Raw genomic sequence first — 27071 nt, forward strand, 5'->3', positions numbered from 1 at the left:
TGATTGCTTCTAGTTTCATAATTAAGCCTGTCTTCCTTCAGGTAGTGATTCTTTCGGTTTTCAATTCACAGATGCAGCTGAGGTATGCTAATTCATCTACTGACATGGCATGTAGCTACTGCCAAAAATTTGAATGGCAAATCAAAATCAGAAAAAAAAAACATTTAACTGTTGTTCACGTCATAACCTTATGGGTTGCACTGTAGCATAGTGATACAGAGCAGGGCTTTTGGCTGAAAGGTTGCTGGTTCAACTCCCTGCTGGGGCACTGCTGCTGTACCCCTGGGCAAGGTACTTTACCCACTATTGCCTCAGTAAATATCCAGCAGTATAAATGGATAACATGCAACAATTGTAACCATGTAAGTCACTCTGGATAAGAATGTCAGTGACAATAATGTAATAGTGTAATGTCATAACTTAGATCCCCGTTTAGTGTGTTAAACCTCAGTAAGGTCCCTTTCCTTTCTGCCGTTCTGAAGCAAGTGGGGCCGAGTGTGAAGGAAACATAACTGCTGTATGAACCATGTGATAGTGTTTTAATCACAAAGAATCTCAGGATATATGTGGAACCGAACGCTGTTCTAAACATTTAGCTGACTGCTCACAGTGTCACCTCACATCCACCGTTGGCCCTGTCTGAAGCCTGCAGCATTACGCTTCCTACTTTCACTCCAATTATCACCATAAATTAGGTAGGAGGTGTTTGGAGGGCCTTACTTCACAAATGCTCATTTCCTTCTCTCACGGTTATTTCTGGCATGTGTCACATATAAACATCATTATTGAAGTAGCGGGTTTTCTTAAAATTTCGCACATACATACAAACAGACAGGAAAACAAGTCCCTTAGGAATGTTTGCAGCAAGACAGAGATGTTGTCTTGGCGACACCAGAGGTGTTATCTTTATAAATCACGTATCTGTAGGACAATAATGCTAACAAAATACTGCTAATCATCACTGGAATAAACATCATTATGCGCGCAAAGTAAACCCTACCGTAACAGTGGGCCCTTGTTAAAAGCTAACAAGCAAGTGCAGGAGTAAAAAAAAAAAATGCTGTTTTAGCGGCTGTAGCCATGAAGCTACGAAGAACTAATTATAATGAAATGTTACAAGCATTTCAATCGCAGGCAGGATTTGTTTGTTCTTCACCCCTGCCTTTAAGCTGTGCTGCAGTCTGCTAACGCCCACAACTGAATCCTTCTTGTCAAAGGAGCAACAAGGCAGCGCTGCAGAAACAGTGAGACAAGATAAAGCCAGCCAATAAAGCCAGGCAAAGTTGCCTGGAATATGGAATAAAGTGACTAAAAAAAAACCATCTAAAACAATCTACATTCTAAAACATGTTGTTCTATAGCTGGATGCATATTTAAAGTCTAAAAATATTTATGTTAATAAAACTAACTTTAAACAGCAGCCATAAACATGCATTTCGTTAAAATGTTTGTCTTGGAGTCAGAGTTACCGCCTGTTCTTGCCTTAACTTGTTGGAGTAATTAATTCAAGGTACTGGCTCTCTCTTTAACAAACAGTTAAGTGAGGAAGCAACAAGGAGTAAAATAAACAGCATCCGAATTCTCAATTTAACCACAGAGTATTTCAAATTAATTTTTATTTCATTATTTCTGTTGCAATCTGTTTACATTGTGTTTGAAAATATACATACAGTAAATACACTGGTATCTTACTATATGTTTATATATTCTGTATATGCTGTTACGGAGAACAAAATACTGATCTACAGTAATGTGGTAAATTTTCTATACACACCGCTTGAAAAAATATATGCAATGGTATTTTACAGCTATTCTCTGTCTGAGGAGGTAGAATACTTGCATCAATAAGATTCTCCCACTTTATAAACACAGAAAAGCATTACATTGTTTGGAATGTACAGAATGCTATGGGGTGAGACAAACTGACACATAATACAATACCTCTGCAAGTGATGACTGCAAATATTCAGTCCCTAAATCTTTAAAATGAACATTACAAATTGATCACCAAATGTAAAACAAGGCAATATTCAGGTACATATTGGTTTAGTGAGAAGTTCTTACAATAAATGAAAAGCCTTGTGCATTTCCAATGGAGGGGGGGGGGGGGGGTCACTGATGGTGGCTGTGGAGGCTGCATAACAGGTGTGACAATATTATGTATTTCATTGTAAACACCTTAAAATTATTATTATTTTTTAAAACAGAGTATTTGTGCCTAAACAGAGACCATTTTGATCATGCTGTAAACATTCCCTCCCGAGAGACATTTTCATCCATAAACATCACCGAAAAGGTTCCCCAGTCCAACCAAGTCTTTTTTATAATCTTCCAGCACTGTTACGACAAACTTGCATTAGCACTGAAGGTGGTCTGAAATTAGTCTTACTTTGCTGTACTTAAATCATAAAGAGACTAAAAAAAGAGAATAAAACCTCCCTGACATAATTGGTCATACATGTGCACCAAAAATACGCTGTCATAATCAAGCCAATAACTATGGACCATGCTACTGCTGTTAGAATAACATTATAAAAAAGGTGTGCTTTAAATCCAGCAGAAAAACATGCAGTCCTTTCACAGACTGTAATTACATTCTGCAGCATCTCATTGTGGGAAGATTAAGTGCTGAAGCGAGTGCAGAACCATTTCCAGAGAAAGGGAGGGGAGGAAGGGAGGGGGGGGGGGGGGGGGGCCATTTAGGGAAGGCTGGTGCATTTTCCAAAAACTGCACCTGTCAGCACCATCCATTTCTGTGCTGGCTGTGGATGAGCGCTTCTCTCACGGTTGGCTGTGTGTGTTTCTAACACGTGGCTGCTTTTAACTGGCTCATTGGGTGTGGGAGACAAATGTGCAAATATTATCAAACAGCATGACAGTATGCTGGAAGATAGATGCGCGTGGGTTTAGACGGTCCTGCCTGTTTCGGCGTATGTGTGCACGTCTGAAGTCACACACCGAGAACGCACTTCCACAGACCGGAGATGGAGCAAGCTATCTGACACATCAGGCAGCTATAATTTCACACAGATATGCCTTTAGAATGTGTTCAGCTGAACTGTAAGGATGCAGAGACCAAAATATACTGACTACTTCCTTGCAGTGTCCTGACAGAGACAGAATGTTTTAATGTGGCACAGGTAATGATAAGGTTGTTGTGCAGCCTAGAAAACACAAAAATGGTGTTGAACAGTATGTGCCACACACTTCTTATTGACAGTGTTAACCCCCTTCTACATCTCCCAGTGATGGAATGGCTGCGCTCGCTTCTTACAGGTGATGGAATCCTCCTCTTTTTTTCCTTCTATAGAGAAAGGGTGTGAGCTGTGCTTTCAGTCACCCCCCCCCCCCCCCCCCCCCCCCCCCCCCCCCCCCCCGCCCCCAGGAAAAATAAGTAAGCTTGTCCACCCAATCCCCCCCACCATCTCCACCCTCCCTCCAGGCAAACAAGAGAACACACCTTCAACACTTTCCAAAAACCCATTTTCATATCCCTTTCAGGAGAACAAGGGAACGCACCCTGCACACTCTCAAAAATCAATTTTCACATTCCCCTTCAAAGCCGGAGCACTGATAGTACTCGACTGATTAGAAACAGGGCTTCGTTAATACATGTCCCACCCCTTGCAGTCTTAACACCTTCATGCACCAAGCAAGATATGTCCAAAGTACACTCAAGAAACAGAGAATTTAAAAAAAAAAAAACCAAGACGGTTCTTGAAACCCAAAAATGCAATTCATATATAAACACATATATATATATATATATATATTTGTTATCCAAGCTTAAAATATATGTTATGTATGTAGATAGTATAAAATCCATATCTAAAAATATCCTCTTCTTTCAGTTAAAAGTATGTGCTTACATTAGATAGAAAATAAGAAATTTACAAAGCAGGACAGCTGAGTTGTGGTAACAGGAGGAGTGCGTACAGAAGCGTGTTACACCTCAACACCCTTCCTGGAGAAGAAGCACGCACAGACACAGCACACATGGCATGCTCATTCACAGCACGCCAGAGGGTGCCTGCAGGCTTTGAAAGGTACCTTTCAATTATCAGCTATCCAAAAGACGGGAAAAAAAAAAAATGCATTTGACTTCCACCCTGAACAATGAGTTCAGTTACGATTAATTAAGACCTGAGGCCGAAAGAAAAAGCACAACCCTTCTGGAAGCCCTCGGAGGGGCTGGAGCTGCCAGTGCCCCCCCATCCGAACAGGGTCTGGAGCGAAAAAGACACCAGCTTGTGGATGAGGGGTTGCCAGCGGTGACCCGTCCAGCTGCAAAGAGAGGGTGTGTGGGGCCCGGCACCTCCTGGTTTTTTCGTTTCCCTTTTTGTAGACGGTTAGAAGCGCTGGGTGCCAGGAGTCCAAAGGGCGGGTGTAGGCGTGGGGGTCAGGGGGTCTCGACGGCCACACCCAGGACGGGGGTTGAGAGGCGGGTCACGGCGGGTTTCGTCTGCAGTGTCACCGCAGCACTGTCCCTTTAGTATTGAACATATTCAGACTGAAGGGACTGCAAGACGAGAGACAAAAGGACAAATAACGTGAATCACAAAAACAACGCATTACAGTGTAGAGCATAAATAAAAACCACGCGCACTGCCAAATCATTCTAAAAAATGCCATATTAAAATGATCTGGGGGAAAGTGCTACCTACATTAGAAGGAAAAACTGAATTTTGAACTTGCATGAATGTCTGGAAAGACAGGCACTACAAGCAGACAGATGCACACGTTGTATATGAATGTAAACAGACACGCATATACATACAGTTTGCTCAACAGTCACTTTTCTGAGAAACATAACGTGGTTTAAATGGAACAGTTTTGGAGGCCTTGTCTTGGAGAAGACAGGTGGGAGTGTATGTGTCTGAAGCACGCAGCTGTGGGGTGGGGTCTGGAAAGGATTTGCAGAATGGGCATGAACAGCTGGGGGGGTAGAGTTTAGGCTTTAACAGGGTGGTACTCCACTACTAAAAGGGAAAGAGAACACTGCAATTTCACCACTGTCTTCCAAACTCCGCACTAACATGCTAACATGTGTGGCAGTGTAGGACAGTGGTAAGGAGCAGGGCTCATAACTGAAAGGTTGCTGGATCAATTTCCCCACCAGTGCACTGCTGTTGTACCCTTGGGTAAGACACAACCCAGAATTGCCTCAGTAAATATCCAGCTGTACAAATGGATAACATGCTAAAACTGTAATATGTGTTAGCCGCTCTGGATAAGAGTGTCTGTTAAATAACAATAATGTAATGTAATACAATGTATGGTACTTTTAACATTATGAACACTGTTGGCGCTAATATCACAACAGTGGTGTAACCTAGCCAGTGCTCATAATGCTCAAGGCCTTTGGGTCATTAATCTGAAGGTGAGGTTGATTTTGGTGCAACCCCGGGGAGAAGGAGCTCCCGCGGGCACTCCGCAGACAGGAGGGGAGGACAGCTGACTGGCTCTCCAATCAGACACACGTCCCATTGGAGGCTAGCTTAAGCTCTGCTCCTGCTTGCTCCTTCCAACACCTACAGTTCAGAGGAATAGGGAGGGAAAAATGATCCTCTACGCTGCTTGGAATTCAGGAGTAAAGGATGAGCAGCTGCTGCGTGTCCCACTTCTTAAATCCCGCGTTGGTACGACATTGCAGATTACAGATGATGTACGTAGCAGAGGCACAGTTATAAACGGAAGACTCGGCTCCAGCACATGGGAATCTCACGGGGGTTCACGCAGGAAGCGGATCATTACACAGTCAATCTTTCCTACACAAGTAACGCGTACGCTTCATCGTTGAGGTATTCCAGACTTGGCATTCGACCAAAACCAACAGACCCCTCCTGGGAAAGTGTTCATCACGCCTCCAGTTCCCCGTGGATGGGACAAAACACCAGAGCTTCACTCGTCTTCTTAGCCAGCCGAAGCTGGTGAACATGTGTCCGGAGAGCTGCAGGGACCGTTGCTCCAACACCTCCGTTTGAAGCTCAGCAGCACAGCGGATTGAGCCGGTCATGTGACCAGCCTCACTGTCGTATCTGCTGTAAGTTCAGCAAGCCTGCAGGAGATCAGGCATGTGTTTTTCAGATCGCACCCGCTGCTCCCCAGGCAGGACCAATCATGTTAGGACACTGTATCCCTGCCCCTCTCTCCAGGGGTACGGTTTAGGCCTGGAGTCCTTGACCGTCCCAGAGGAACAGATCTTGTCACGGCCTCAAATCACTGGTTTTAAAGTACCAACGAAAGCAAAACCACAGTTCTGAAAACAAAACATAAAAAAACACACTGAAAAGGTTTAGATCAATCAATGTTGTAAAAATCCAAAAAAATCTCAAAATCCAAATCTGAAAGTATTTGATAGAATGGCTTCCAAAATTCCTTGGACAAAATAAAAATGGAAAAAAACAAAAAAAAAATCGAAAAAACATAGAGATAAACTCTAACATAATTTATAACACTGGGGAAAAAAAAATAGGGCAATGAAGAGGGAAAAAACGGACTCCGAGAAGCAGGAATTTGAGTCGTGATAGAGAGAGTGGGGCCTCTCTGAGGGTGGACATGGTCTGTCAGCAAAAAGCACTGGCCGCTCTCCCTGTGGCACAGACACATGGAGAAAAAAGAAAAAGATCCCTGTGGTGCTCAAGCCAAACTCCCTCTGACTAACAGCAGCATTGGAAGGTATGTGTTAGTAGCTTTTAGTGTTTAAGCCAGAACCCAGAAAAAAAAATGTTTATTTTTCAATATGGAGGGAAATCAGCGATAAAGAGCGTTCGCCATGCCCAGTTAAGTCCCACCCAACCGTATCGTAAATACTAGCATAAAACATGCCCCAAACTGGACCAATTCCCCAAGTTTATCAGAGACCAGTTTTAATCTCCTGTAGTGATAAAAATCAGTCATTTCCAAGGTAAATGATTCATTTGATTCTCTTTTGCTGACTGCCTGTATTGCATGTGTGCATTTTTTAGCTCTGTAATTCAAATCCTTCACACCGTTTCTCTCGAATATTGCGAAATCATTTCCTCTGTAATATTTTCCAAAGCTCAGTGTTAAGAGTGGGTTGCGGAAGAAATTCCAATGTTCCAAAGTTCCCCTGAACACAATCAATTTGAATCTCCTTCCAAACGCTGTTTGAACCTTCACTGAAAGTATCGAGATACTAATGTAATGGCTGTGATGACCCCGTGTTGCCCAGGCGCAAAGAACTGCAGCAGAGCAGAGGATCAAGGAAGCATCCAGCATTAAAACAAACCAGAACCAGCGGGGTGTTAGAGGCAGCAGAGGTAGCAGCGAGAGAGTATTTGTTTCATCAAAAAATGATGCAAGAATGAAAAATGTATCAAACACATACATGCAAAAAAAAAAAAAAAGAGATCAGATGAAAGATTGGTTCAAAGAGAGGTTCCAAGAGAGGAGGAGGACGAGGTGACGGAGAGAAAGATGCTGCTGTTGGATTGGGGGGGGGGGTGGGGGCGCACACTTACGGGAATGGAGCGGCTGAGGTAGCGTGTGGAGGGGGCGGTCAGCCCGGAGTACAGCGGGGATCTGTAGAGGCCGAACTCGTCCGGCCCCAGCCGTCCCGCGGGGCCGAAGGCGGGGCCTTTGCCGGGGCCGCTGGAGTTGGCGGGGACGGCGGGGACGGCGGTGCCGGCGCCGACGGCGGCGGAAGAGTTATACTGATTGTTGTTGTTGACCTCAAAGTGGAAATTTCGGGCGGGCGCCATGAGCGAGCCGCCATTGGCGTAGCCGTGGCCAAAGCCCGTCCGCACCGGGGGAGAGGAGGAGGAGGAGGAAGAGGACGGGAAGGAGGGGGTGGCCAGCTTGCCTTTCCCCTTCGAGTCATCGTCCACTGCGTACAGGTTGCCTAAAGAGCTGGCTAACCTGGTGTTTATGGAGAAGCTGAATCGGGGACACAAACATTGGGGGGGGGAGGGTCGGCGGTCATAAACAGGCACAGGCAAATGCACAAGACAAAATGACATACAGACCCCCCAGGGCCCACTCAATGGGCTGGACAGAGGGAAGATTAGCTGCAGGGGTGGGGTGGGGCACAGCATATGGGCTGCCCTGCGCTAAGTGTACTATTTACTCAAGGATGAAGGTGAGGGACAAAAGCACCTTAAAACAAAGCACAAAATTGATTGGTAATGTATCTGTGCTCCCAAAAGCACTGACAGGCAAAGGACACCTGCTTCTAAATGTCGGTTTGAATATATCCATTTGCTCTCAATCACATTAAGGAGCAGAACCCCCAGCTGACCCTGTCACCCTGTATGTAACCTCATTACACAAGTGGACAATATTTATACCCTGGGAAGAGACATGCCTGTGTCAGGGACTTATGAGGATTGTTATAAATGTTATTAGAGCATCTCATTTGAATGACCTGGTGAGCCAAGTCTCTAAGCCTCAGATGATGACAAAACAGACACATAAACGGAAAGAATCTGGGAGTTCTCTTGAAGCGGAGCTCTCCATATCCTCAGCTACTGCACTTTTAACACGTCCTCCTCGTGTTTATTTTAAGGCAAAGATGGCAGGCCTTGTCACTGATGTGCTTACACGCACACGCACACGCACACACAAACACACGCAAACACACAGACACACAGCAGCAGCAACACAAGCGTCCTTGCCGGTCCATCTACCTGTTCAGTCTCAGAGCAGGGGGTAGTCACACAGAAATACCACCAGAGGACTGAGGTGGGGCAAGAGGTAGAAAAGAGAGACAAGGGGAGAGAAACAGAGAGAGAAAGCTGGTTAGAAGAGAAACTCAGGGCAGGAGACAAAAGAGGAGGGAGGCAAAGGAGTGGGAGTCACAAAGAAGAGACAGTCACAGATAAGGCAAAGTGAAGGATTCCAAAATGTGGGAAGGGAAAGGGAGAGGAGAGGAGAGGAGGGAAAAGAATGGGAGGAAAATTCAGGGATGGGGGGAAGGAGTGTATACTGGGGAGAGGAGCAGGGAGGGAGGGGGGAGAGAAGGCAAGAGGGACTGAACGGCAAGAAGTGAATGAGGGCTCACCTCTTGAGGTTGGAGGCGGAGGAGGAGGAGCTTCTGCTGATCCTCTTGGCGGTAGCGGAAGCGGAGGGGGGGACTTTGGAAGACTTGAGGGGGGAGATGGAGCCCGGGCCACTCACCGCGGGGTTCATCCTGCTGGGGGACAACCCACAGGAAGTCACAACCAGTAAAGCACACACACACACACACGCATGCACGCACGCACATACACACATGGACGTGCTGTAAAACAGGACCAGCAGATAGGACCACCATTCAGACTGAGATGTGACAGCGCTATGAGCAGCCTATTTCTGACTTTTCATTTCTTAAAACTTTCACCTGATGCATGATAGAAGTTCAGACCAGACTGAGTCAATTGACCCAACCAGTGACAGGGCAGGAATGGCCGCTCTTGGTCAACCATATACCAATGGCTAACCGTGTCGTCATTCCTTGTCTCTTTGCTCCTTGTGGAGCTTAAAGCATTCACAGTTCTCTTCCACCTCTATTTGTCTCTTGCAGCTCTTTGTACCTCTCCCCACCACAATTTGAAGCCCTAATTGTAGAAAACGGAGTGTGCATCTAAAGAATACTCTACCTAACACGCTCCCCAGCCATGAAGGAGTTAAAGACAGCACTCGTGAAATGCACAGTACGTGAGGCCCTTTAAGTCTCGCACAAAAAAACCATATAACAATGGGGGGAAAAGACAAAGAATAAGCGGGGCTTTTAATAGGCGCTGCAGCAGAGCACTTAATAAAAGCAGTCTGAGCGCGCTTGTTTGCACTAATTCAGCGGGCTCTCCAGGCTGAAGGGCCTTTTCTTGAGGAGAGTGACGCATTCATTTCGGCCGGGGCTCTTCATGTGCCCCGTGCCTCTTCGTGCGCCCCCGTGCCTCACCTCTTTAAAAAAAAAAAAAAAAGGAGGGGGGGAGGGGTCGGTGAGTATGAGGAGAGTGCTGCACAACAGGCCACTTCACTTACTGCTCTTTAGAGGAAATTAATTAAGAGCTGCGCATTAGCACACGCACTGAGCTGCATCTGCATCCCGATCTCGCTCGTGCGCACAAAGGGGCCTCCTCCCGGCCCCTCCATCTCCGGGCGCACCCACGTGAATTTGTTTTTCCCTTTTCCTGTGCGTTTGGCTGAAGACTGCGCCGGTCATCGATGGGGACCGCGGTGAAAAGGGTCCTCTGGTTCTGTATACATCCTAGACGCTCTATGAACTGAATGCCCCGCACGCACTGGGGGGCCCCCAGGCACCTGCACGGGGGAGCACGTGGCATATCCAAAGGCACAAAGCAGAAAGAACATAAAAGACAGTACCTGAAGGGCTGGGAGGGAGACCTGGTGTGCATTTTCATGTCTTCTAGCCTGAAAAATAGAGGCAAAGACACTTGGCATCAAAATGGGGTAAAACAGTACTGCAATGTTCCACACTAGGCAAATACAGCCAATGTTTTTTTTTTTTTTTACCAAATATAGTCAATGCTTTGCTTTTTTCACAGTTCAAGCTGAATTTCAATGGCTGTTTTTTCCTTGAGTAAAGATAATGGCTGTGCATGCATGAGGAAAAATCTTGGAACACTTAGCAAAACACCAATTCCCCAAATGACTGCTGGTGTGAAAAACCATGGAAACTGCACCTCAAAGCATCAGTCTACTGAAGTATTAGCTGCCTGAAATGCGGGATACTAGAGGAGAAGATACTCTGCTCTTTTCACCAGACCTGCCCGGGAACAAAACCACCCTTCCTCTGCTCATCTTTAGATTACTTTGACACAGAACCCATCTAGACAAAGACCGTTACCATGCCAACCGATCCGGCACAGACCAGACATTTTCTGCCCTTGTTTTCTTATTATTTCTGTTTTTGTCAGGCTTTGGCACATCAGGACCGTGGTTCACAGACGCCGCAATGTACCCCCATCCACATCATCCTATCAACAGCAGCGCGTGACACTGGAGAACGGGGCTCTGCTGCTCGCCGAGCCCTTTAATCTTTGTTTCTTAAGTGTTGTGGAGTACACCAAAAAAAGCTGTCGGTTACTAAATGAAATGGGGGAACACAAACGGGGGCGAGCCCTTGACACTCGTCTATTCGCTGCGTGGGCTTGGGAGTGCCCGTGCAATTTCCCAGCATACCTGAGGGCTCCGGTGGTGGCAGACCTGGGCTGTCTCCTGCCCTTTAAGGCACGCAGTTTGTCTCCCTGAGTCATGCACATGCCGTTCTCCCCGTAGTCACTCTGTGACAAGGAGACAGGACATGTCAGACACGAGAGTGAAACAGCACTACCGAATATTCGTTAAGCTCGGCCTTAACAGTTAGAGGGTAAGTTGGTATGTTGCAAGTACTGGAAAACCACAAATGTCAAGTCCTGCATAACCGTTCCGCATGACTTCTGCATATCACAATACCCCCCCCCGTGGTTCTTCCCCTACAAATTGATACAAAAACCAAAAGACCAAAAGACCAAAAGAGCAGCTGCAAAGCACTGAAAACAAGGCCGTTCTTGTATATTATCTGGACCTTATCACTTTTATGAATGTTCTATCAATATTTCATTTCTCTAACGACCTTTCAGTTCACAGAATGAGTGTGAATGTTACCGTGGGAAGAGCTTGACCCAGACTGGGCACGCTGACCTCTAATGCAGGAGCCAATCAACATGAGGGAGTTTCTATTTCAACACATCTCACATTTCAACAAATCTCATGGCTGGACATTCAGCCTCCTCAATTAAACAGGAGGAGCTAATTTACACAATTTGAGCTGGTGCGACAGCCAGGCCCAGTTACCATCAGAACACAGAACTGCAGTTTCAACCTGGTCTACACGCACAACAGCACAAATTCCAGTAACTGCAACCCCTGCTTCAGCAAAACTGAAGTGGGACAGCACCTCCCACACATAACATGAACTGAATACTTTTACACAGCTTTATTTAAAAGTGATTGTGTTCATGTTTTCTTCATATACTTTGAACATGCGCATGTGCTTTGACAAAGTCCTCATGGAGGACATGCCAGGATTGTCATGTTCTGCTAGAATAAAGCCATATGAAAGCGTTCAGTTGTTGTTGTGGTTCGTATGGGAGATGCTGTCCCACTCTCGGTTTGTTGGAATGAAAAGTCCCTCTTCAGTGAGCTGGCCCAAGGTCAGGCACCCCGCCTCCGGTTTTAAATGGCCCCAGCTGTGGGCATGTTGAGGGAGAACAGCAGTTTGTTTTATCAAAAACACATTAGAGTCATCGAGCCTCTCCATTACACTCACATGCAATAAGCTTTTGATTAGTAGAATTCGTCTAGATGACTAAAACGTCAGTGCTTTTACAATTATGTGCTGCACTTGTAGCATTAATTGCTACATTACTAATGCCTCTCATACCCTATTAAAAAGTGTGTGTGTCTGTGTGTCTGTGTGTCTGTATGTGTGTGTGTGTGTGTGTGTGTGTGTGTGTGTGTGTGTGTGTTAGGGGGGAATACCAGTATTCTATCAGTTTTATTTTGTCAAGCTGAGAATTGAAGTGAATGCAAATTTCAGCATTGTGTGTCAGAGGGGTAAGAGACTGAATTGGAACGTTATCCCAGCACTGTAACAGTTGAAGCTCACTGGCCCTCTGCAGAGCGTCTCTGAGGAGTGCTAAGCGGACACCCACGCACAGAAATGTGATTCAGTGTGACTCACGCTCAGATGATACTGCTAGCCATGCCATGAAACTAAAGGCATCTCTGCGTATATGCGCCAAATAAAATGGTGCTGCTCTACCCCCCTCCATGACCAAATGCTTCTCTGCCTGAGACTCTGCACCAGGCGAGGAGCGCTAAGCATTGACACCCTTGGCGGTGGCGGTCCCTCACCTCCTCCGCGTGATCCATGGCGTGGGCCTTGTAGGCGGCGCTGCTGCTGATGGTCAGGTCGTCCATGCCGGAGATGACGTGCGCCACACCCCAGTCGTCCAGCTGCCTCTGCTTCTGCTTGGAGCGGTGCATGTCTCCCTGCATCCAGAGGCTCGCTTGCTTCCTGGGGTGAGGGACAGAGGAGGGAGAGCAAACCCTGATAAGGTGCCTGTTCACATCCCTCATCCCATCCACCTCTTTATCACACAGATTTTAGAGGTACTACAGGTACAGAAGAAGTGCATCCAGAACCCCCTGATTGGGTGGTTCAGTATGAGTATGGCACACTATAACTAAAAGGTATTTATGCTAATCACATGGACTGGAATCCTGTTCTTCAGGTGCGCATAGTTGTAGTAGTAGTTTCAGATGCACACAGATGCTTTTGACAGGGGAAAGGAGTTCACAGTGCGTAGCACAGTAGCAGCAAATAGTTCCCCCTCTGAGATGTGTGGCTGACAATGTTTGACAACATTTGGAGTAGGGGTGTTATGCTACAATGTGTGCTCTGTGTTGAGCAGTGGATTGACAGGCATGCTGCTGAGAGCACTTTGGTGCTGTTCTAGACACGTAGTTAAAACCGGCACATTATGCACTTCGATTAACACTACAAAAAGCATCAGCCCTACTTTCCTTTACATATCCAACAGCATTTGTGTTGCATTTAACATCCAATTCTGAACACATGCCATCCACACTATCTTGCTTTCTGTCATTCTATTAATTTCAGAACCATAATTTTGAAGTTACGTTAATAGATATTGAAAAGTTTACATTTGATTTTAGGGGCCAAGGAAAATCTGATGGTTTGGCATTGTGGAGTTGAAATATCTTACAGGTAGGCAGATTTGCAGAAAACATTTTTGGAAAGCTGTAATTTTGTAGATGGCTCCAAAAACGAACATCATGCCCTGCAATTACTATTCTTGAACGCATTACTCTGTAACATTAAATCTAACTTAAACCTAATCTAAAGACAAATGTCCATGTTTCAGAACATTGTCCTACAGCCAAGTTCAGGTTACTACCTGTCAACTTAGTAACCCCTGTATTTTCATTAAGATCCATTAGGAATATGAAGCTGCGTAACAGCAGTGAGATCCAAGTTTAATATAGCAGTGACCAGGGCACTGTGGGCATGACCTTTTCAGTGACCTCACACCTCTCTGTGGAATTCCCCATGACAGCCTACACCAAGTACTCAGGGGTGAAAATATGTCCTCAAGATAAAGCCACCTTGTCCACTGCCCCAGCCTACCTCCACATCAAGAAACTCCTTTACGCTGGCATCCACTCAAACCTCCCTGCTCTATTTTAATTTGGTCTTTGTTCTTCCAAAACAACCACTGGAACGTTTTTTGAAGATAAGGCAAACAATGGCATCATCATGAAAGAGTTCTGCTTTCCTTCAGAGATGACAGACCAAGGGCTAAACCAGTTCACTGTGTTTCTACACACACACACACACACACACACACACACACACACACAGACACACACACACGCCTAACACTGCTGCGAAGCGGGTCCAAAGTGCTGTCGAAACTGCTCCACGCACGGATCGGGCCCTGAGTTCTGACCTCCTGCCTCGTCCTCCTTCTCCCCTCCCCTCCTGCGAGAGTGTGATTCAGTGCTCTGACACTCAGCTTCCCCTGTTGCATAAGAGCTACTAACTCCTTTCTGTTCCCATCAGTGAGAAAAACAGTCTGTTCTCATCACATACAGTCAACTTAAAGTGTTCTATCATTGCTGTTGTTTAAATGATAAAAGTGTTAAAAAGACAAAAAAAAAAAAGAAAGCAGCTTGCCCACAGCAAATCAGCTGGACTGGGTTACCCAATGCTGGCCTTACAAGAAAGTCCAAGATACTGAACTGTGCATGAGGACACCTCAAATATAAGAAACAGAACGAACAAATAACATGTTCTCTGAAGCTATACCTTTAATCATTTAACAAGCAAATATTCGCAGGCCAAGCAGATACAGCCTGGGTGTACATTTCAAGAGCAGGGTTAAATGTCATTAAAAGTTAAACTTTACTATACAGTTATATAAGGCACTAATTTTCACTGCGGTACAGTGACATTATCTGTGGCTAAACCTGAAGCTTCAGCTGTGTAATGGTGAGAAACACTGAACTTAAGCTCACATGCTGATTGTATACATCTGTATCCAGCTGTCTTATTAAGCACATTACCAAAAAAAGAAGAAAAGGCTGAGAATACAAAACGCAAGGCCGAAAGCACAGCGGCTAAGAGGACTCCTGAGATCACGGCTGCCTGAGACCAGGATGTGACAGTTCTCACAGCCTAAGGCCATTTCAGCATGCCGCGAGCTCCCCACACTGCCGTGTTCCTTCACTCTGTACTCTGTATGACTGACTGCCTCGCCCTGGGGAGTGAGAGAGATGCAATTCCTGAGCTCCTCACTCGATTGTCTAAAAACCAAAACATAAGAAACCAAAACGTCTGACTTTGTTCTTTCTCGCTTGCGAAGTGATTTAAAGGGGCTTCATTTTTCATTGCTTGCTAGTGCATAGAGGTCATGAGTCATATCTCTTCCCACATAACTTTTCAAGGCCATAAAGGCCCTTTCCAAATTCTGCTTTCACTCCCATACGCTACCCCCCTCCTGGCACCACCAGCCTCCCATCCCCCCCTTGCTCCTCCTTTTGTACCACACTCACTCTTCCAGGAAGTGCTGCTGTGGCCCGATGATGGAGCCGGGCCTGCAGATGCGGATCCAGGCGATGGCCTCAGCGGCGGTGAAGCGGTAGTGCTTCATCAGGTAGCAGCCAATCAGGGTCCCCGTGCGGCCCAGGCCCGCTGCACACAGGAGAGAGAGAGAGAGAGAGAGAGAGAGAGAGAGAGAGAGAGAGAGAGAGGGGGGGGGGGGGGGGGGGAGGACGACACAGATGGCTTATTATCACTAACAACAAATACTGGAATACTCAAGATTCTACATTTGGTATGCGACATAGTACTCTACGGGATCCTCTCGCCAACTTTGTTGTGACTGCTGGCAAAAGCAGGGTTTGCAGCTTGGGATAAGGGTGGAATCAGCGGAGCTAATCCACAGAAGTCAAGAAAGGCTTAGTTTTTCGCAGATTTGTGCTAATGATGTCAGGTTACGACCGATTGTTGACTGTTTAAGGACAAGATTCAAGAAAACACCATATGTTTCAAAACTTTTCCAAGCAAAGTTATATTTTATTTTCTGAAGGTCTACTCGTGCTCTCTAATTCATAACGATACGTCATTTTTCACTAGAATGTATGACCACAACGCTATTGGTACAATTTTGAATCAACTCCTACAGAAGTGCCCAACTAGACAGCAGCCTTAACGTTATTTTCCTTGATGTTAATTTCAAGCAAACACTGCCCTCAAGTGGGACAGTCCCCACATTGCACCCTTTTAGCTTCTAAATGTCTATCTTATTTTGACTAACCTCCACCAAGACCAGCACACATTTTAGGGGTGGACTTGATGTGGATGCTTGGACTATGGCACATCTTTCGTACAAATCTGCGCTGTATGATTTGCAACTAAAGAAATCTTTTTGCATTTGTTATATAGACAAAATTACATTAGATTACATTATTGGAATTTAGCAGATGCTCTAGGTTACAGTTTTTACAATGTTACCCATTTATACAGCTGCATAGTTACTGAGGCAATTCCAGGTTAAGTACCCTGTAAGGGTACAGCAGCAGTGGCCCCAGCAGTGAACCAAACTGGCAAACTTTCGGTTATGAGTCTTGGTCCTTACCACTATACTACACTGCTGGTGTAACATGGAAAATGAACAGCATGAAAACGGTGATGGATGGAAAAGCTAAAGTTAAAAAACTGTACACTCCACAGGTGGCTCTTCTGTTCTGCCCCACGTCTGAACACTTAATCTAAAACGACTCCGAGACAGACAAAGGAAATTAAGCCCCAGGACTTTAATTCCCGTGAACAGCAAAATATTACCGTGACTTCATATTTTCAGAGTAACTTGAGCAGATGAACTTGTGAACTCTTTTCTAGCTGTGCATGGTCAACCAAATGAAGAGCCCTTTGGGACAATCTTAATCAAAGCATTCTTCCAATTTCCCATGGTCCAATGGGAAACGGGTTCTAACATTAGGTACAGGTTTATTTGCGGGAAAGAGGATGAGAAGCACATGAACAGGGGGGCTGGGCGAGGGCTGTAACCCGAAAGGACCCCCTCTGTTGAAGAACCCGCTCGTGGGATGCTGCCGTGCCCGGCCCCCCGCCCTTACCCTTGCAGTGGACCGCCACGGCACCCTCGGTGCTCTCGCAGATGTGCAGGAAGCGGCGGGTGATGGCGTCGCTCGGCGTGCTGCCGTCCACGAAGAACAGGTCGTAGTGCTCGAAGCCCGCGTCCGTGAAGCGCTTGGCGTCGTAGATCTTCTTGTTGAGGCGCACCACCGTCGTCACGTTGTGTTTGCGGAAGTAAGGGAAGTAGGCCTCCGGGGCGTGCAGGGGGTACCCTGAGATTGGGAGGGGGGGGGGGGGGGGCATATATGTTTCCTTCTTTTTGGGAATTCTTCTCCAAGACATCCACACAGAGTTCTCAGGAATTGTACAGAATTCATTCAGTCTACAGGTCTACCTTCACATGAATCAACATCAAACAAACATCTGGGGATGATATCATAGTTAAAATCAATTACAGAGATTTACTGTACTAGTCACTAAGCTCTAGCACAGGGGGATCACTTCGTAGGCCTGCTGAATTCTATTCATTCTTTATAACTAAAGCATTAGCTCCACCTGGTGTTATACAAGTGCATTGCAAAGCATTTGAAAACGGGTGAATGATTTCTGAGTATTCAGGTATTTCTGCCTCTCCGGGTAAATCCAGGATTACATAAATGCATTTATTTATCAGAGAAAAAAACAATGATGTCTTAGCAGGAGGCTGGTTAGTACTCATCTTTCAACAGAGTACCTAGAGAAACAACTAGTGTTGTAAGGAACTGGTGTCCCAGGAAATAACATTCAGGCAAAGCTGAATTAAAATGGAGGAGGAACTGTGGGAACATCTCACCATTTTCAATTTTACTTTTTGGGTGTGGTCCACTGAAAGCCAGGAACTTCCCTGGAACAATCCAGTTGAAGTCGCCGTTTTCCACACGCTGACAAAAGCAAAAGCAGAGACATTTCAAAGGTGAGGAGGGTGCGTTTTATCTATGCATTTGCTTAGCATTAGCATTAGATTCTCTTAGCCATAAGAATTTACATAGGACATTTTTTTTTACATGTTATCTACTTCTACTGCTGGACAACCAATTCATCTTAAGCAGCTTGCTGAAAGGTACCACAGCAGCGCCTCTCTCGGGATTCGAAACCAGTGTTCTGGTTCCCACAGCACTGTAACAGTCTGCTGCTGCCCGTGGCACTGGCTGCGTGTGCATTCCCAGCACCACTCCAAATTAGAGCTTCGCTAAATGTAGGTCTGGCCCTGCCGTCTGAGGATAGAATCCGCAACTGTGTAGTGGGCGTTATGCAACAAACTGGGGCAGACTACAGAGTGCCACCAGAGAGGCACGGCCTGCTGCTCCAGGTGCTTTCTGTTCTTCCCACACTCATTTTTACCTCAACGAATTGATCATGCCCCAGCACACACGTTGACTTTGATGACATTGAAAAGTTTGGCGACATTGAAAGTACGCCTCCAGCCGTGCCTGCAATCCACTGTGCTCTATACTATGTGCAAGATGCATACAGTCCACAGCTGAGAGGTCACTGTAGTTCATCACTGATCTCTTAACTGTGCATCAGAACATAACCTAAATCGCATGCGTGCATCGAATACATTTTGCAGCACATTTTGAGCACCGCTCTCCTTTGACATGTTTGTTGGGAGAGAGCAAAGCTTTCTGTGCTGGCTGTGTTTTTTCTTTTTTTTGGATACCCTGCCCAGCATGTGTTGCTTATCCTTTTTAACTTTGTGCAAAACCAATTTCAGTTAAAACTTAAGAGACTCATCCACATTTCAGTTTCCAATAAACAGAACAGTCTTGCACGGTCAACAGGCATGAATACTCTGTCTGGGAGTGGGTGGGGGGTCTCACCTCGTAATGCTCATACTCGTCCACATCGAAGGTCTCAAAGTCAAAGAAACCGTGCTGCAGGGCCTGAAAGAGACGAAACGCAGGTGGAAGTGTTTTAGTCAGTTTTACCAAAACAGCTCTGAGCGCACACACAGCTGGCCAGTGCTCAGTCCTAGCACGCTAAATTCAGCCATTTTTTCGCTTGGTGCACGACAACCCGGCAAGGGCCAAACCAGGTCGCTGTCCCCTTCGCAGGGATTTTCCAGGCCCCACCTGTCAGCCTGGGGTTCATGGTAGCTGTGTGTGGCAGCCTAGACACGCCCAGAATGTGCTTAGCTCTGTCCTGTTGCATTACACAGCTCACATCCCCCTGCCTTCCCCACCTCACTTTCCCACTTGTCAGCCAAACAAATCTCCCAGGCCTATCAGTGTCTGCTTTTTTGAGATCTGAACTGTGGTGTTCACTTACAGGAGCAGAGGCACCTGGCTGTTTTTTATGTTTGTAGAGCGCTCCCTAATGTCTGAAACAGGGACAGGAAGGAGTCAGGTGATGCAAGTTATCCATTATGTTTTTCTTCGACGCCAACGGTATGCTCTCAGTAACTATCCGGGTGCCAACATGTACACTGACTACAAACATAACTGCCAGAAGAAATGGTGGCAGATCACTGGTTGTGCTTCAGAAGTAAACCCACACAAAGGAGTGTACACTGCATCAAAAATACAGTGCTAGACACGTGAGACAAGGGGTAATATCAGAATTCTGTGCTCTGCAGTGTCATAGAAACCAGACTAGCAAGACCTGAAGCCAACGGAAATGATTAAGCAAAAAAAAAACCAAAAAAATTTCAACACATCTATCAAACAGCTATGCGCCCCCACCATCAACCCCAGCATCAACATTATAATTTTTGTTCTGTTGGTCCTTTAGATCGGTGTATAAAATGGCACATTTTCCACTCCGGCGGAGTCCAAAGCAGGGACGTTTTAGTCATCAGCCACACGCCTCTGCCATCACACTTAACCAATTAGTCCCATTTAGCAGACTAATGCCTAGCACTCAGCTAACATTCACTGACAATTAATCAAAGTGCTGCGCTCTAGGGGACGGAGCCGAGCCACGCGAGCAAGCAGCAAAACACAGACTTATCCAAGCACGTCAGATAAGCCCCTGTGTCACCATGGAGGAGTCTCCCCGCGGCTGCGAGCGTCACCCACCTGCCCGTCTCCTTGTCTAGCCGCCTCCGCTGCTGTTTGTGTACCTTCATTTCTCTATCGTTAGCCGTCAGTCTTGTCTTGTCTATGTCTGGTTCACTTATCTATTTTCTTGTGTTCGCCTGCCGGCAGCCAGTCTGTCTCTGCGGCTGCATCGCAAAATGATTTAAAGCAGTATAGGCTTGATATACTCCTCTCTCCGTTTCCCGCAAAGCATTGTGACTGCTCTCAGCTTGTATTTGTTGCAGGCACTGACATTTAATATCCACACAGACCTAAGGTTCCTCTCGCATGGCACATGAAATAGGACTTTATTGAATCCTGTTCTGACAGTTGCAGAATAACATCAGCGCTGAAAGACAGCGGCTGGTGGGGGGAGGGGGGAGGAAAAGGACAGGTGACTGGTCGTCTGCAGCCTGGACCCCGATTGGGTTACAGACGTGTAACAAAAACAAATGACGCGGGCCAAAAGCGCAGAGGTAGAGATGACAGCCTAGGCCCGTCACCTCCCGCTCACCCGGGCAACACTTGTGTGGGGGGGGGGCGGACCCTCTCCGGTCCACTGCACTGAGGGCTTGACGGCGCGACGCGTGGGTGGAACAGACGGCTCTGGCACTTTCTTTCAGGTCGTGGTTACGTAACGGTTCTGTACTCGGGATATGTTTAATCAATTTAACCCTTCCCCCAACCTCACGCAGGGTATGGCCTCAGTAATTGGACTAAGAGATTGAGGTGAGGGCAGAGAAAGGCCGAGGGAGGATCCACGTTCCCTAAACGTCCAGAGCTCTCTCATTACCCCCCAAGTCACTTTTCCCTCTCTCACTCCTCCCCCCTCCGCACCGGGTAATCTCCCTCGCTTTTAGCTGGCGTTTTCCAGAAGAGCTTCACTTATTCAACACCTCCTCTGAAACCATCGCTTCTGAGAATTACAGATTAGAAGCGTGTGGCGCATAATTAATTCATTAAACGGAGGTGTTAATCAGCGCTCGGTCCCACTGTCAGCGGTGCAAATGTGAGAATTGATTATGGTGATTAAGGCAGGAACACACTTTTTAATCAAGTCTGTCCTTTTCGGAGACGGGATGCGTCTGCTGTGTGTCGAGCGTGTGGGAGAAGCCCGGGCGAAAGGCGAGCCGCCGTCGTGCAGCTTCCAAAGGAGAAACATTTGGCCTTCAGAAGCCCGCCGTTTGATTAACAACCGCTGCGGCGAGCCTCTCCCTTTTTTATTCCCCTTCTAAATATGGGCACAGAGAATTTCTCTGCTCTTCTCGCAGGTGATGTTATTGTATCTGGAGGCAGGTGGAATTCCAAGAAGAGGAATGCGGCGGAGGAACGTTTCAGACATTCCGGTCAGACTGCCGCGTGTCCCGCGGGAAGGGGGAGGGACACAGGCGTTCTGGAGCGCCAGCAGCAGCGCCAGGCTGTGCAGGTGTCACACGAGCGCACGCAGACGCGGCCCGCATCTGCTGCTGCCGCCGCTGCCACGTTGCCGAGCGGCGTGCGCATACCAGCCCGCCCTATGGCAGGAACACCGCGTCCTTCGCGCTGCCGAGCGTCACGGGTGAGAACAGCATGCCACACATTGCATTCTAGTCGCGAGCGATTGGGGGACGTAGCGACGGTCCCTGCTGATCTTCTGGGACACTGCAGGCTGAGCCGATCATAGGTCACCACGACAGCGGGCTCAGGAAAAGCTGCCCGGTCTTCCACTTGCCAGCTGGCTGTGGCACAGAGCCCTCGCTCCCCACACTATATGTAGAATCTTAATCAGCCACGATCCACAATTTGGCAAGAATGCGTGTCTGCCAGGCACAGATGTTAGCTGTAGAAGAATTTTAAATGCAGTAATAGGAAACTTGTTTCCTACTTGTTTATGGAGTCTATGTGGCCTTGAAGTTTGACCTTTTAACTGGTGGAACAATGAGAAGAACATCTGCATTGCTTTTCATTAAACAATCAATACACTGCAGACTGGAATTCCATTTTGGCCTGGATTTCGGGACATTGTAATCTGGAACTGGAAAGGATATTGGGGGGGAGCAGGACAACACGGGTGTCAAGTTTAATCAAAATCCATTCAGAATCGGCCTAGTTCGAGATTTGAAAGCAGCAAAAAGCCTATTAGAAGCCTCTTTCTTCTTGCCCCTTGACCTTGTGACCTGAAAATCCATCAGACTGTGGAGAACAGTGAGGACATTTGTCTCTAGTTCACTCCATAACCATAACCTACTGTATAACTCATCATGCTAGAGACCAGAAACAAAGTGAAAGAACCAGCAAAAAAACAACATGAAAGCACAATGACCAGACAGGAGACCTCTGTGTGTTTTCAAAGTTTTACAAAGTAATAAAGCTGTAAGAAAGCCTTTATTCCAACGGCCCCCTCTGTGTCATACAAGGACTTTGTTGTATGCTTGCTGCAAGTTATTATTGTAATATGCCACAAGCTGTCAGCTATGGACTCCTGGTAATTAACATTAAACAACGCTGAAGCAGTATAAGTTGTTGAAATTCTACAATGCATGCAAGTACTGGTAGTCTGCTAGCAGTGAACTCATTTCATAAAGTGTCCAGGATTTTTCATAGATGTAGTTTTAAGAGAAATCATTTCTAGCACATTCTTGCAAATCTAAAATAGCACTGTTCTTAAGAGCTACAGTATGCGATGCGGTCAGTGGCGAGACCTGGACAGCCCAGAACACTCATCACCCAGAGAGGCCACTTTGTTTCACACGTCAGTAACCCTGCTTGATTCTTTGTGAGGACAGGAACGCTGCAGTAGTGTGGTGCAGGGGGGGTAATGCGTCAGGACAGCACAGGACCATGCTGCAGCGAAACCTCTGCACAAACCCTGGCCTGCAGGGATGCAGGGCCCTTCGGTGGCTGGGGCTGTCTCGCTCTCCGAGACAGGGACAAAAGTTCAGAGCCGTCACCCGCTCAGAGAGGGGGGGGGGGGGGGTGGGCGACGAGAGATGCTCTCCCTCCTATGGGGAGCTCTGTTGCTGAAACACAAGCCCCACCTGCAGCCTATGATCCTCCACGTGCAGGTTCCTCCCCCACTCACCTGCTCAGTTATGTAACCAGCACACAGTCTGTTTGTTAAAGTGCTGGCACTGCCCTGGGCACTGCGGCCTCAGTGGCCTTATGATCCGCAAATATCCCCGAAACACCCCTTTCCCATATTTTTTTTTTATTTGTTGTGCTTTCCAATGTGTAAATTCATGTCCTATTCAAAAGCATTGATATTATATACGCTAAATAAATAAATAGGCAAACCTGTCTCTTACCTTCCGGATGCCTTGTAAACAGTCGAGAATTGTCAGGTTGTACGTGCAGTTTCCGAAAGAGGCATCCCTGAAAAACAAGGGGAAACAAAGGGAGATGTAACTCAGTTCAACGCAGAGGACCTGAGAGACTGGCACCTGGAACCCGATCTGACCCCCGGTGAATGGACCGCAGGGAAATTATTGCAGTCATTTTTCCACGGGCTGAAAAGACTCGGTTCCGCCTTGCCGGGTCGCTGGACAGACAGACTTTTCACACGAGCGTCCGATTACGCTCTGGATGCCGGTCCCGGGGCCGAGTGCTCACGTCTGTGTGTGTTTTTGTTTGTCCGGCGGGAGAGGGGTTTCAGGTGCTCAGAGTGCTCTGTGTGAGCGCTTTGGCGCTGCCTTTGATAACCTTAAGCACAAGCATTTCGCTGCTCCCCTTTCCCTCCCTTCAATATGCTCGCCAGGTAGAAAAAAAAAGAACAAGGAAAAGGGGGGGATCTCAAGCAGGAGAAAGCGAGCAAAAGAAACCGAGAAACATAAGGAGAAAGAGGAAAAGGAGGACGACTCTGGAAGAGAACCACTCCCACGCACAACGCAGAATATATTAAAGGGCATCAAAAACACTCAATTCCCTAGAAGTGTAGACAGCGACGCAGGAGAAAGCATTGTGGAGCAGCTTCAAACGCTTCAGCAAATGTGTGTCCCCCGAGTCTCTTCGGATTTTCTTTCAATAATGCATGCCATGTAAATTAAGATGCTGTATCATACCAAAAGGGGTTTTAATCCTCATTCTGTACCCTCACACAGCAGACTCACAAATACCCAAACATTTCAACCCCAGCTGCTCTCGCCGGCTGCAAATTAGGCTGCACGAGCTTAATTCCTCATTTCATATGCATACTATACGCTGCTGAAAAACTAGGTCAGAGCCGGAATACGTGCTCTTCGCCGGCACCCAGATCTCCCCCATGTGGCTCCTGGCCCTGTGTGTGATGGTGCCATGCTGGTGGAGTGTGAAAGTGAATGTCAGAGCTCCAGTGTTTCCCCTCTCCTCCTCCGAGCAGGGATTTCAAGGACTGCCCACACAAAGCCCTGCCACGAGTGCACAGAACTCCATCACCGGGTGTCACAGCCGGCAGATGCTGCCTCAGGCACACACGTGTGCACAGTCAGACAAATGCACACAAGTGTGTGCGCGCACACACACACACACACACACACACACACACACACACACACACACACACTTACCCACTCACATAGACGTGCAGTGCATGCAGTCACATTCATACACGCGCTAACACACACAGGCACATGCATGCACTCACACCCACAAGCACGTACACACACATGCATGCACTCACACACTCACACACACACTCAAACACTTACATAGATGCACATACAATAGCTTTGCAGCTTTATTAGAGAAGAACAAGAATGCCTGTGTCCACTGTCCAGTGTTACACACATCATGTAACAAAACCCACGAACAGTATTACAGTAAAGGCTTGGACCACTGGCAAACAAGTAAAACTGCTGTGTGCGTAGCTGTGAGTGTGCGTGCATACATGCATATATGTGTGCATGTGTGTACGCTTACATGTGTACCTGTGCACGTGAGTCTGTGCGTGTTTGTATGGTGGAGTGCCATTTTTGAAAAACCTGCAGAAATCAGCCAAGAACTGGATTTGTCTGTTTGCAGCTTAAGAATTCGAAATATGCAGGCAGACACCAGTTACGGACCAAGAACTAAACAAACGAAGACACGGCAACATTTAACTAACATTTCATCCTCCAGCCTCAGAGCCCAAGAGAAACATTACCAGAAGTCTAAATCTTGGGAGATGATTATTTCCTCCCATGAATGTCTTCTATAATCTGCAGAGCGACTGACATGTCACGCAGCATTAGGAATCAGGGGCCAGGCCACAGGGCGCGTTCGCCGTCGCGCACCTGCGGCGGCTTCACCTTGTGTTAGCAGGCACCGCTCTTCCTTGGGATCAAACAGCCAGCGGTGACGACGTCGTAAATCTCACCTGACGCGAGCTCAATCACCCTGACAGAAACTTGGGAAAGCACCGCTCCTTGCCTAGGGGCTGCAGTTTTGCATAGTGGTAACGAGCAGGACTCATAACCGAAAGGTTGCCGGTTCGGCCCCCCGCTGGGACGCTGCTGTTGTGCAATTGCGCAACGATACTTAACCTAGAATTGCCGCAAGTAAATACCCAGCTAAATGGATAAATGGATAAACATGTAAAAAACTAACCTATGTAAGTCGTTCTGGGTAACAGTGTCTACGAAAATGCCAATAATGCTAAAAATGCTTGCCTTGCTGTCAAATCCCCCTGCCACACCCAAGCAGTACAATTATGTTATCTCCGAATGACAGATATGACTGATTCATTACAATGGAGTTAATGTTTGCTATGGTCATTCTACAGCTTCACAACTGCACAGGTTTATCCCCGCTTTAGAAGAGGTATGGCTGAAATAACAGGAACTGACAGCAGGGACAGCATCAGCAGTACTGGGCCAAAGCAGGGTGTTAATGATGAGAAAGCTTAAGGAGGCAAAAGAGAGAAAAGTTCAGCTACAGAGTTGTAAACAAGCTGCGCTAGCAATGCAACAGACAGAGAGGAGTTACTGAAGTGACTGTCAGTGTTATATTGACACACAGGGCCAGGACGAGAACCAGAAACCGTGGCACCCATAAAACTCTATCATACCAAGCAAACTGCAGAGCTCATTACATTACATCAGATTACATTATTTGCATTTAGCAGGCACTTTTACCCAGAGCGACTTACATAGGTTTCAATTTTTTTTTTTTTTTTTACATATTACCCATTCATGCAGATGGATATTTACTGAGGCAATTCTGGGTAGAAGGGTACAACCTTTCGGTTATGGGTCCTGCTCCTTACCACTATGCTACACTGCTGCCCCATGCACTGGAAGGACAGACTAACCGGCGTGACTGACTGAAGGGTTCATTTGCAATGATGGAAGACTTCCACAATTGCGCCATTCATGCCCCGTATCACTGTAGTGTTTATTGCGTTCCCAGCGTCACCATCGCCACTTCCCCATTCCGTGACAAATATTTAAACACGTACAGCGAGAGCTCCCCCCCACCCCCGCTGTTACGCAAGACCGCTCCGTGGCCGAAAGCTTGATCCGGTACACAAGATTAGAGGGCTTTGCAGAAACACAGCTGGGTTACTCCAAACACACCGCATCGAAAAGCAAGCGCTACGTACAATAAATCACCACAAACTTACAAACACAAGGCTGTGGGAGAATAACCGGTCATTAAACGATTATGGAGCCTAACTGAAGAATTAGGATCGGGCTGCTGGGACACATCACTTTCATAGGCTATTTCAGGCCTTCTATAAGACACTGCCCCAACATCAATTAACACTAAAGAACTACTGATTATCCACCGCTAATTAGAGCACCGCTCAGAGGTGAGGTGGAGAGCGCGATCGGGCCCGAGAGTTGGGGGATGGAGGGTTCATCGCTTTCAAATTCCCTTAATTAGCATTTTTATTAGACATTAATCCTACAAGGGGTTTCACAGACAGGATTAGCAAGGGGCTCGGACACCCATAG

At 46.8% G+C, this 27071-nt stretch overlaps 1 protein-coding gene across 9 annotated transcripts in view; it reads right to left on the reverse strand.

Annotated features, from left to right (window-relative positions):
• Positions 1-3382: 3382 nt before the first annotated feature.
• The window catches only part of cdc14ab (cell division cycle 14Ab), a 45865-nt gene continuing 22176 nt past the window's right edge, over positions 3383-27071 (reverse strand). For 5 of the 9 annotated variants that reach the window (XM_036520697.1, XM_036520692.1, XM_036520698.1 and 2 more), the window contains 10 exons: positions 23469-23535; positions 18988-19050; positions 17961-18048; positions 17170-17400; positions 15586-15724; positions 12862-13024; positions 11146-11246; positions 10327-10374; positions 9023-9154; positions 3383-4519 (listed from right to left, as the gene is read on the reverse strand). In XM_036520697.1, the coding sequence (XP_036376590.1) occupies positions 4471-4519; positions 9023-9154; positions 10327-10374; positions 11146-11246; positions 12862-13024; positions 15586-15724; positions 17170-17400; positions 17961-18048; positions 18988-19050; positions 23469-23535 (1081 nt within the window). In that variant the 3' untranslated portion in view covers positions 3383-4470. Of the gene's footprint in view, positions 4520-7484; positions 7900-8648; positions 8699-9022; positions 9155-10326; positions 10375-11145; positions 11247-12861; positions 13025-15585; positions 15725-17169; positions 17401-17960; positions 18049-18987; positions 19051-23468; positions 23536-27071 lie in introns of all 9 variants that reach the window. The other 4 variants (XM_036520699.1, XM_036520693.1, XR_005004698.1 and 1 more) reach the window with 3 other exon arrangements.

The sequence above is a fragment of the Megalops cyprinoides genome, chromosome 2, assembly GCF_013368585.1.
Source record: "Megalops cyprinoides isolate fMegCyp1 chromosome 2, fMegCyp1.pri, whole genome shotgun sequence".
In the NCBI taxonomy this organism is placed as follows: Eukaryota; Metazoa; Chordata; class Actinopteri; order Elopiformes; family Megalopidae; genus Megalops; species Megalops cyprinoides.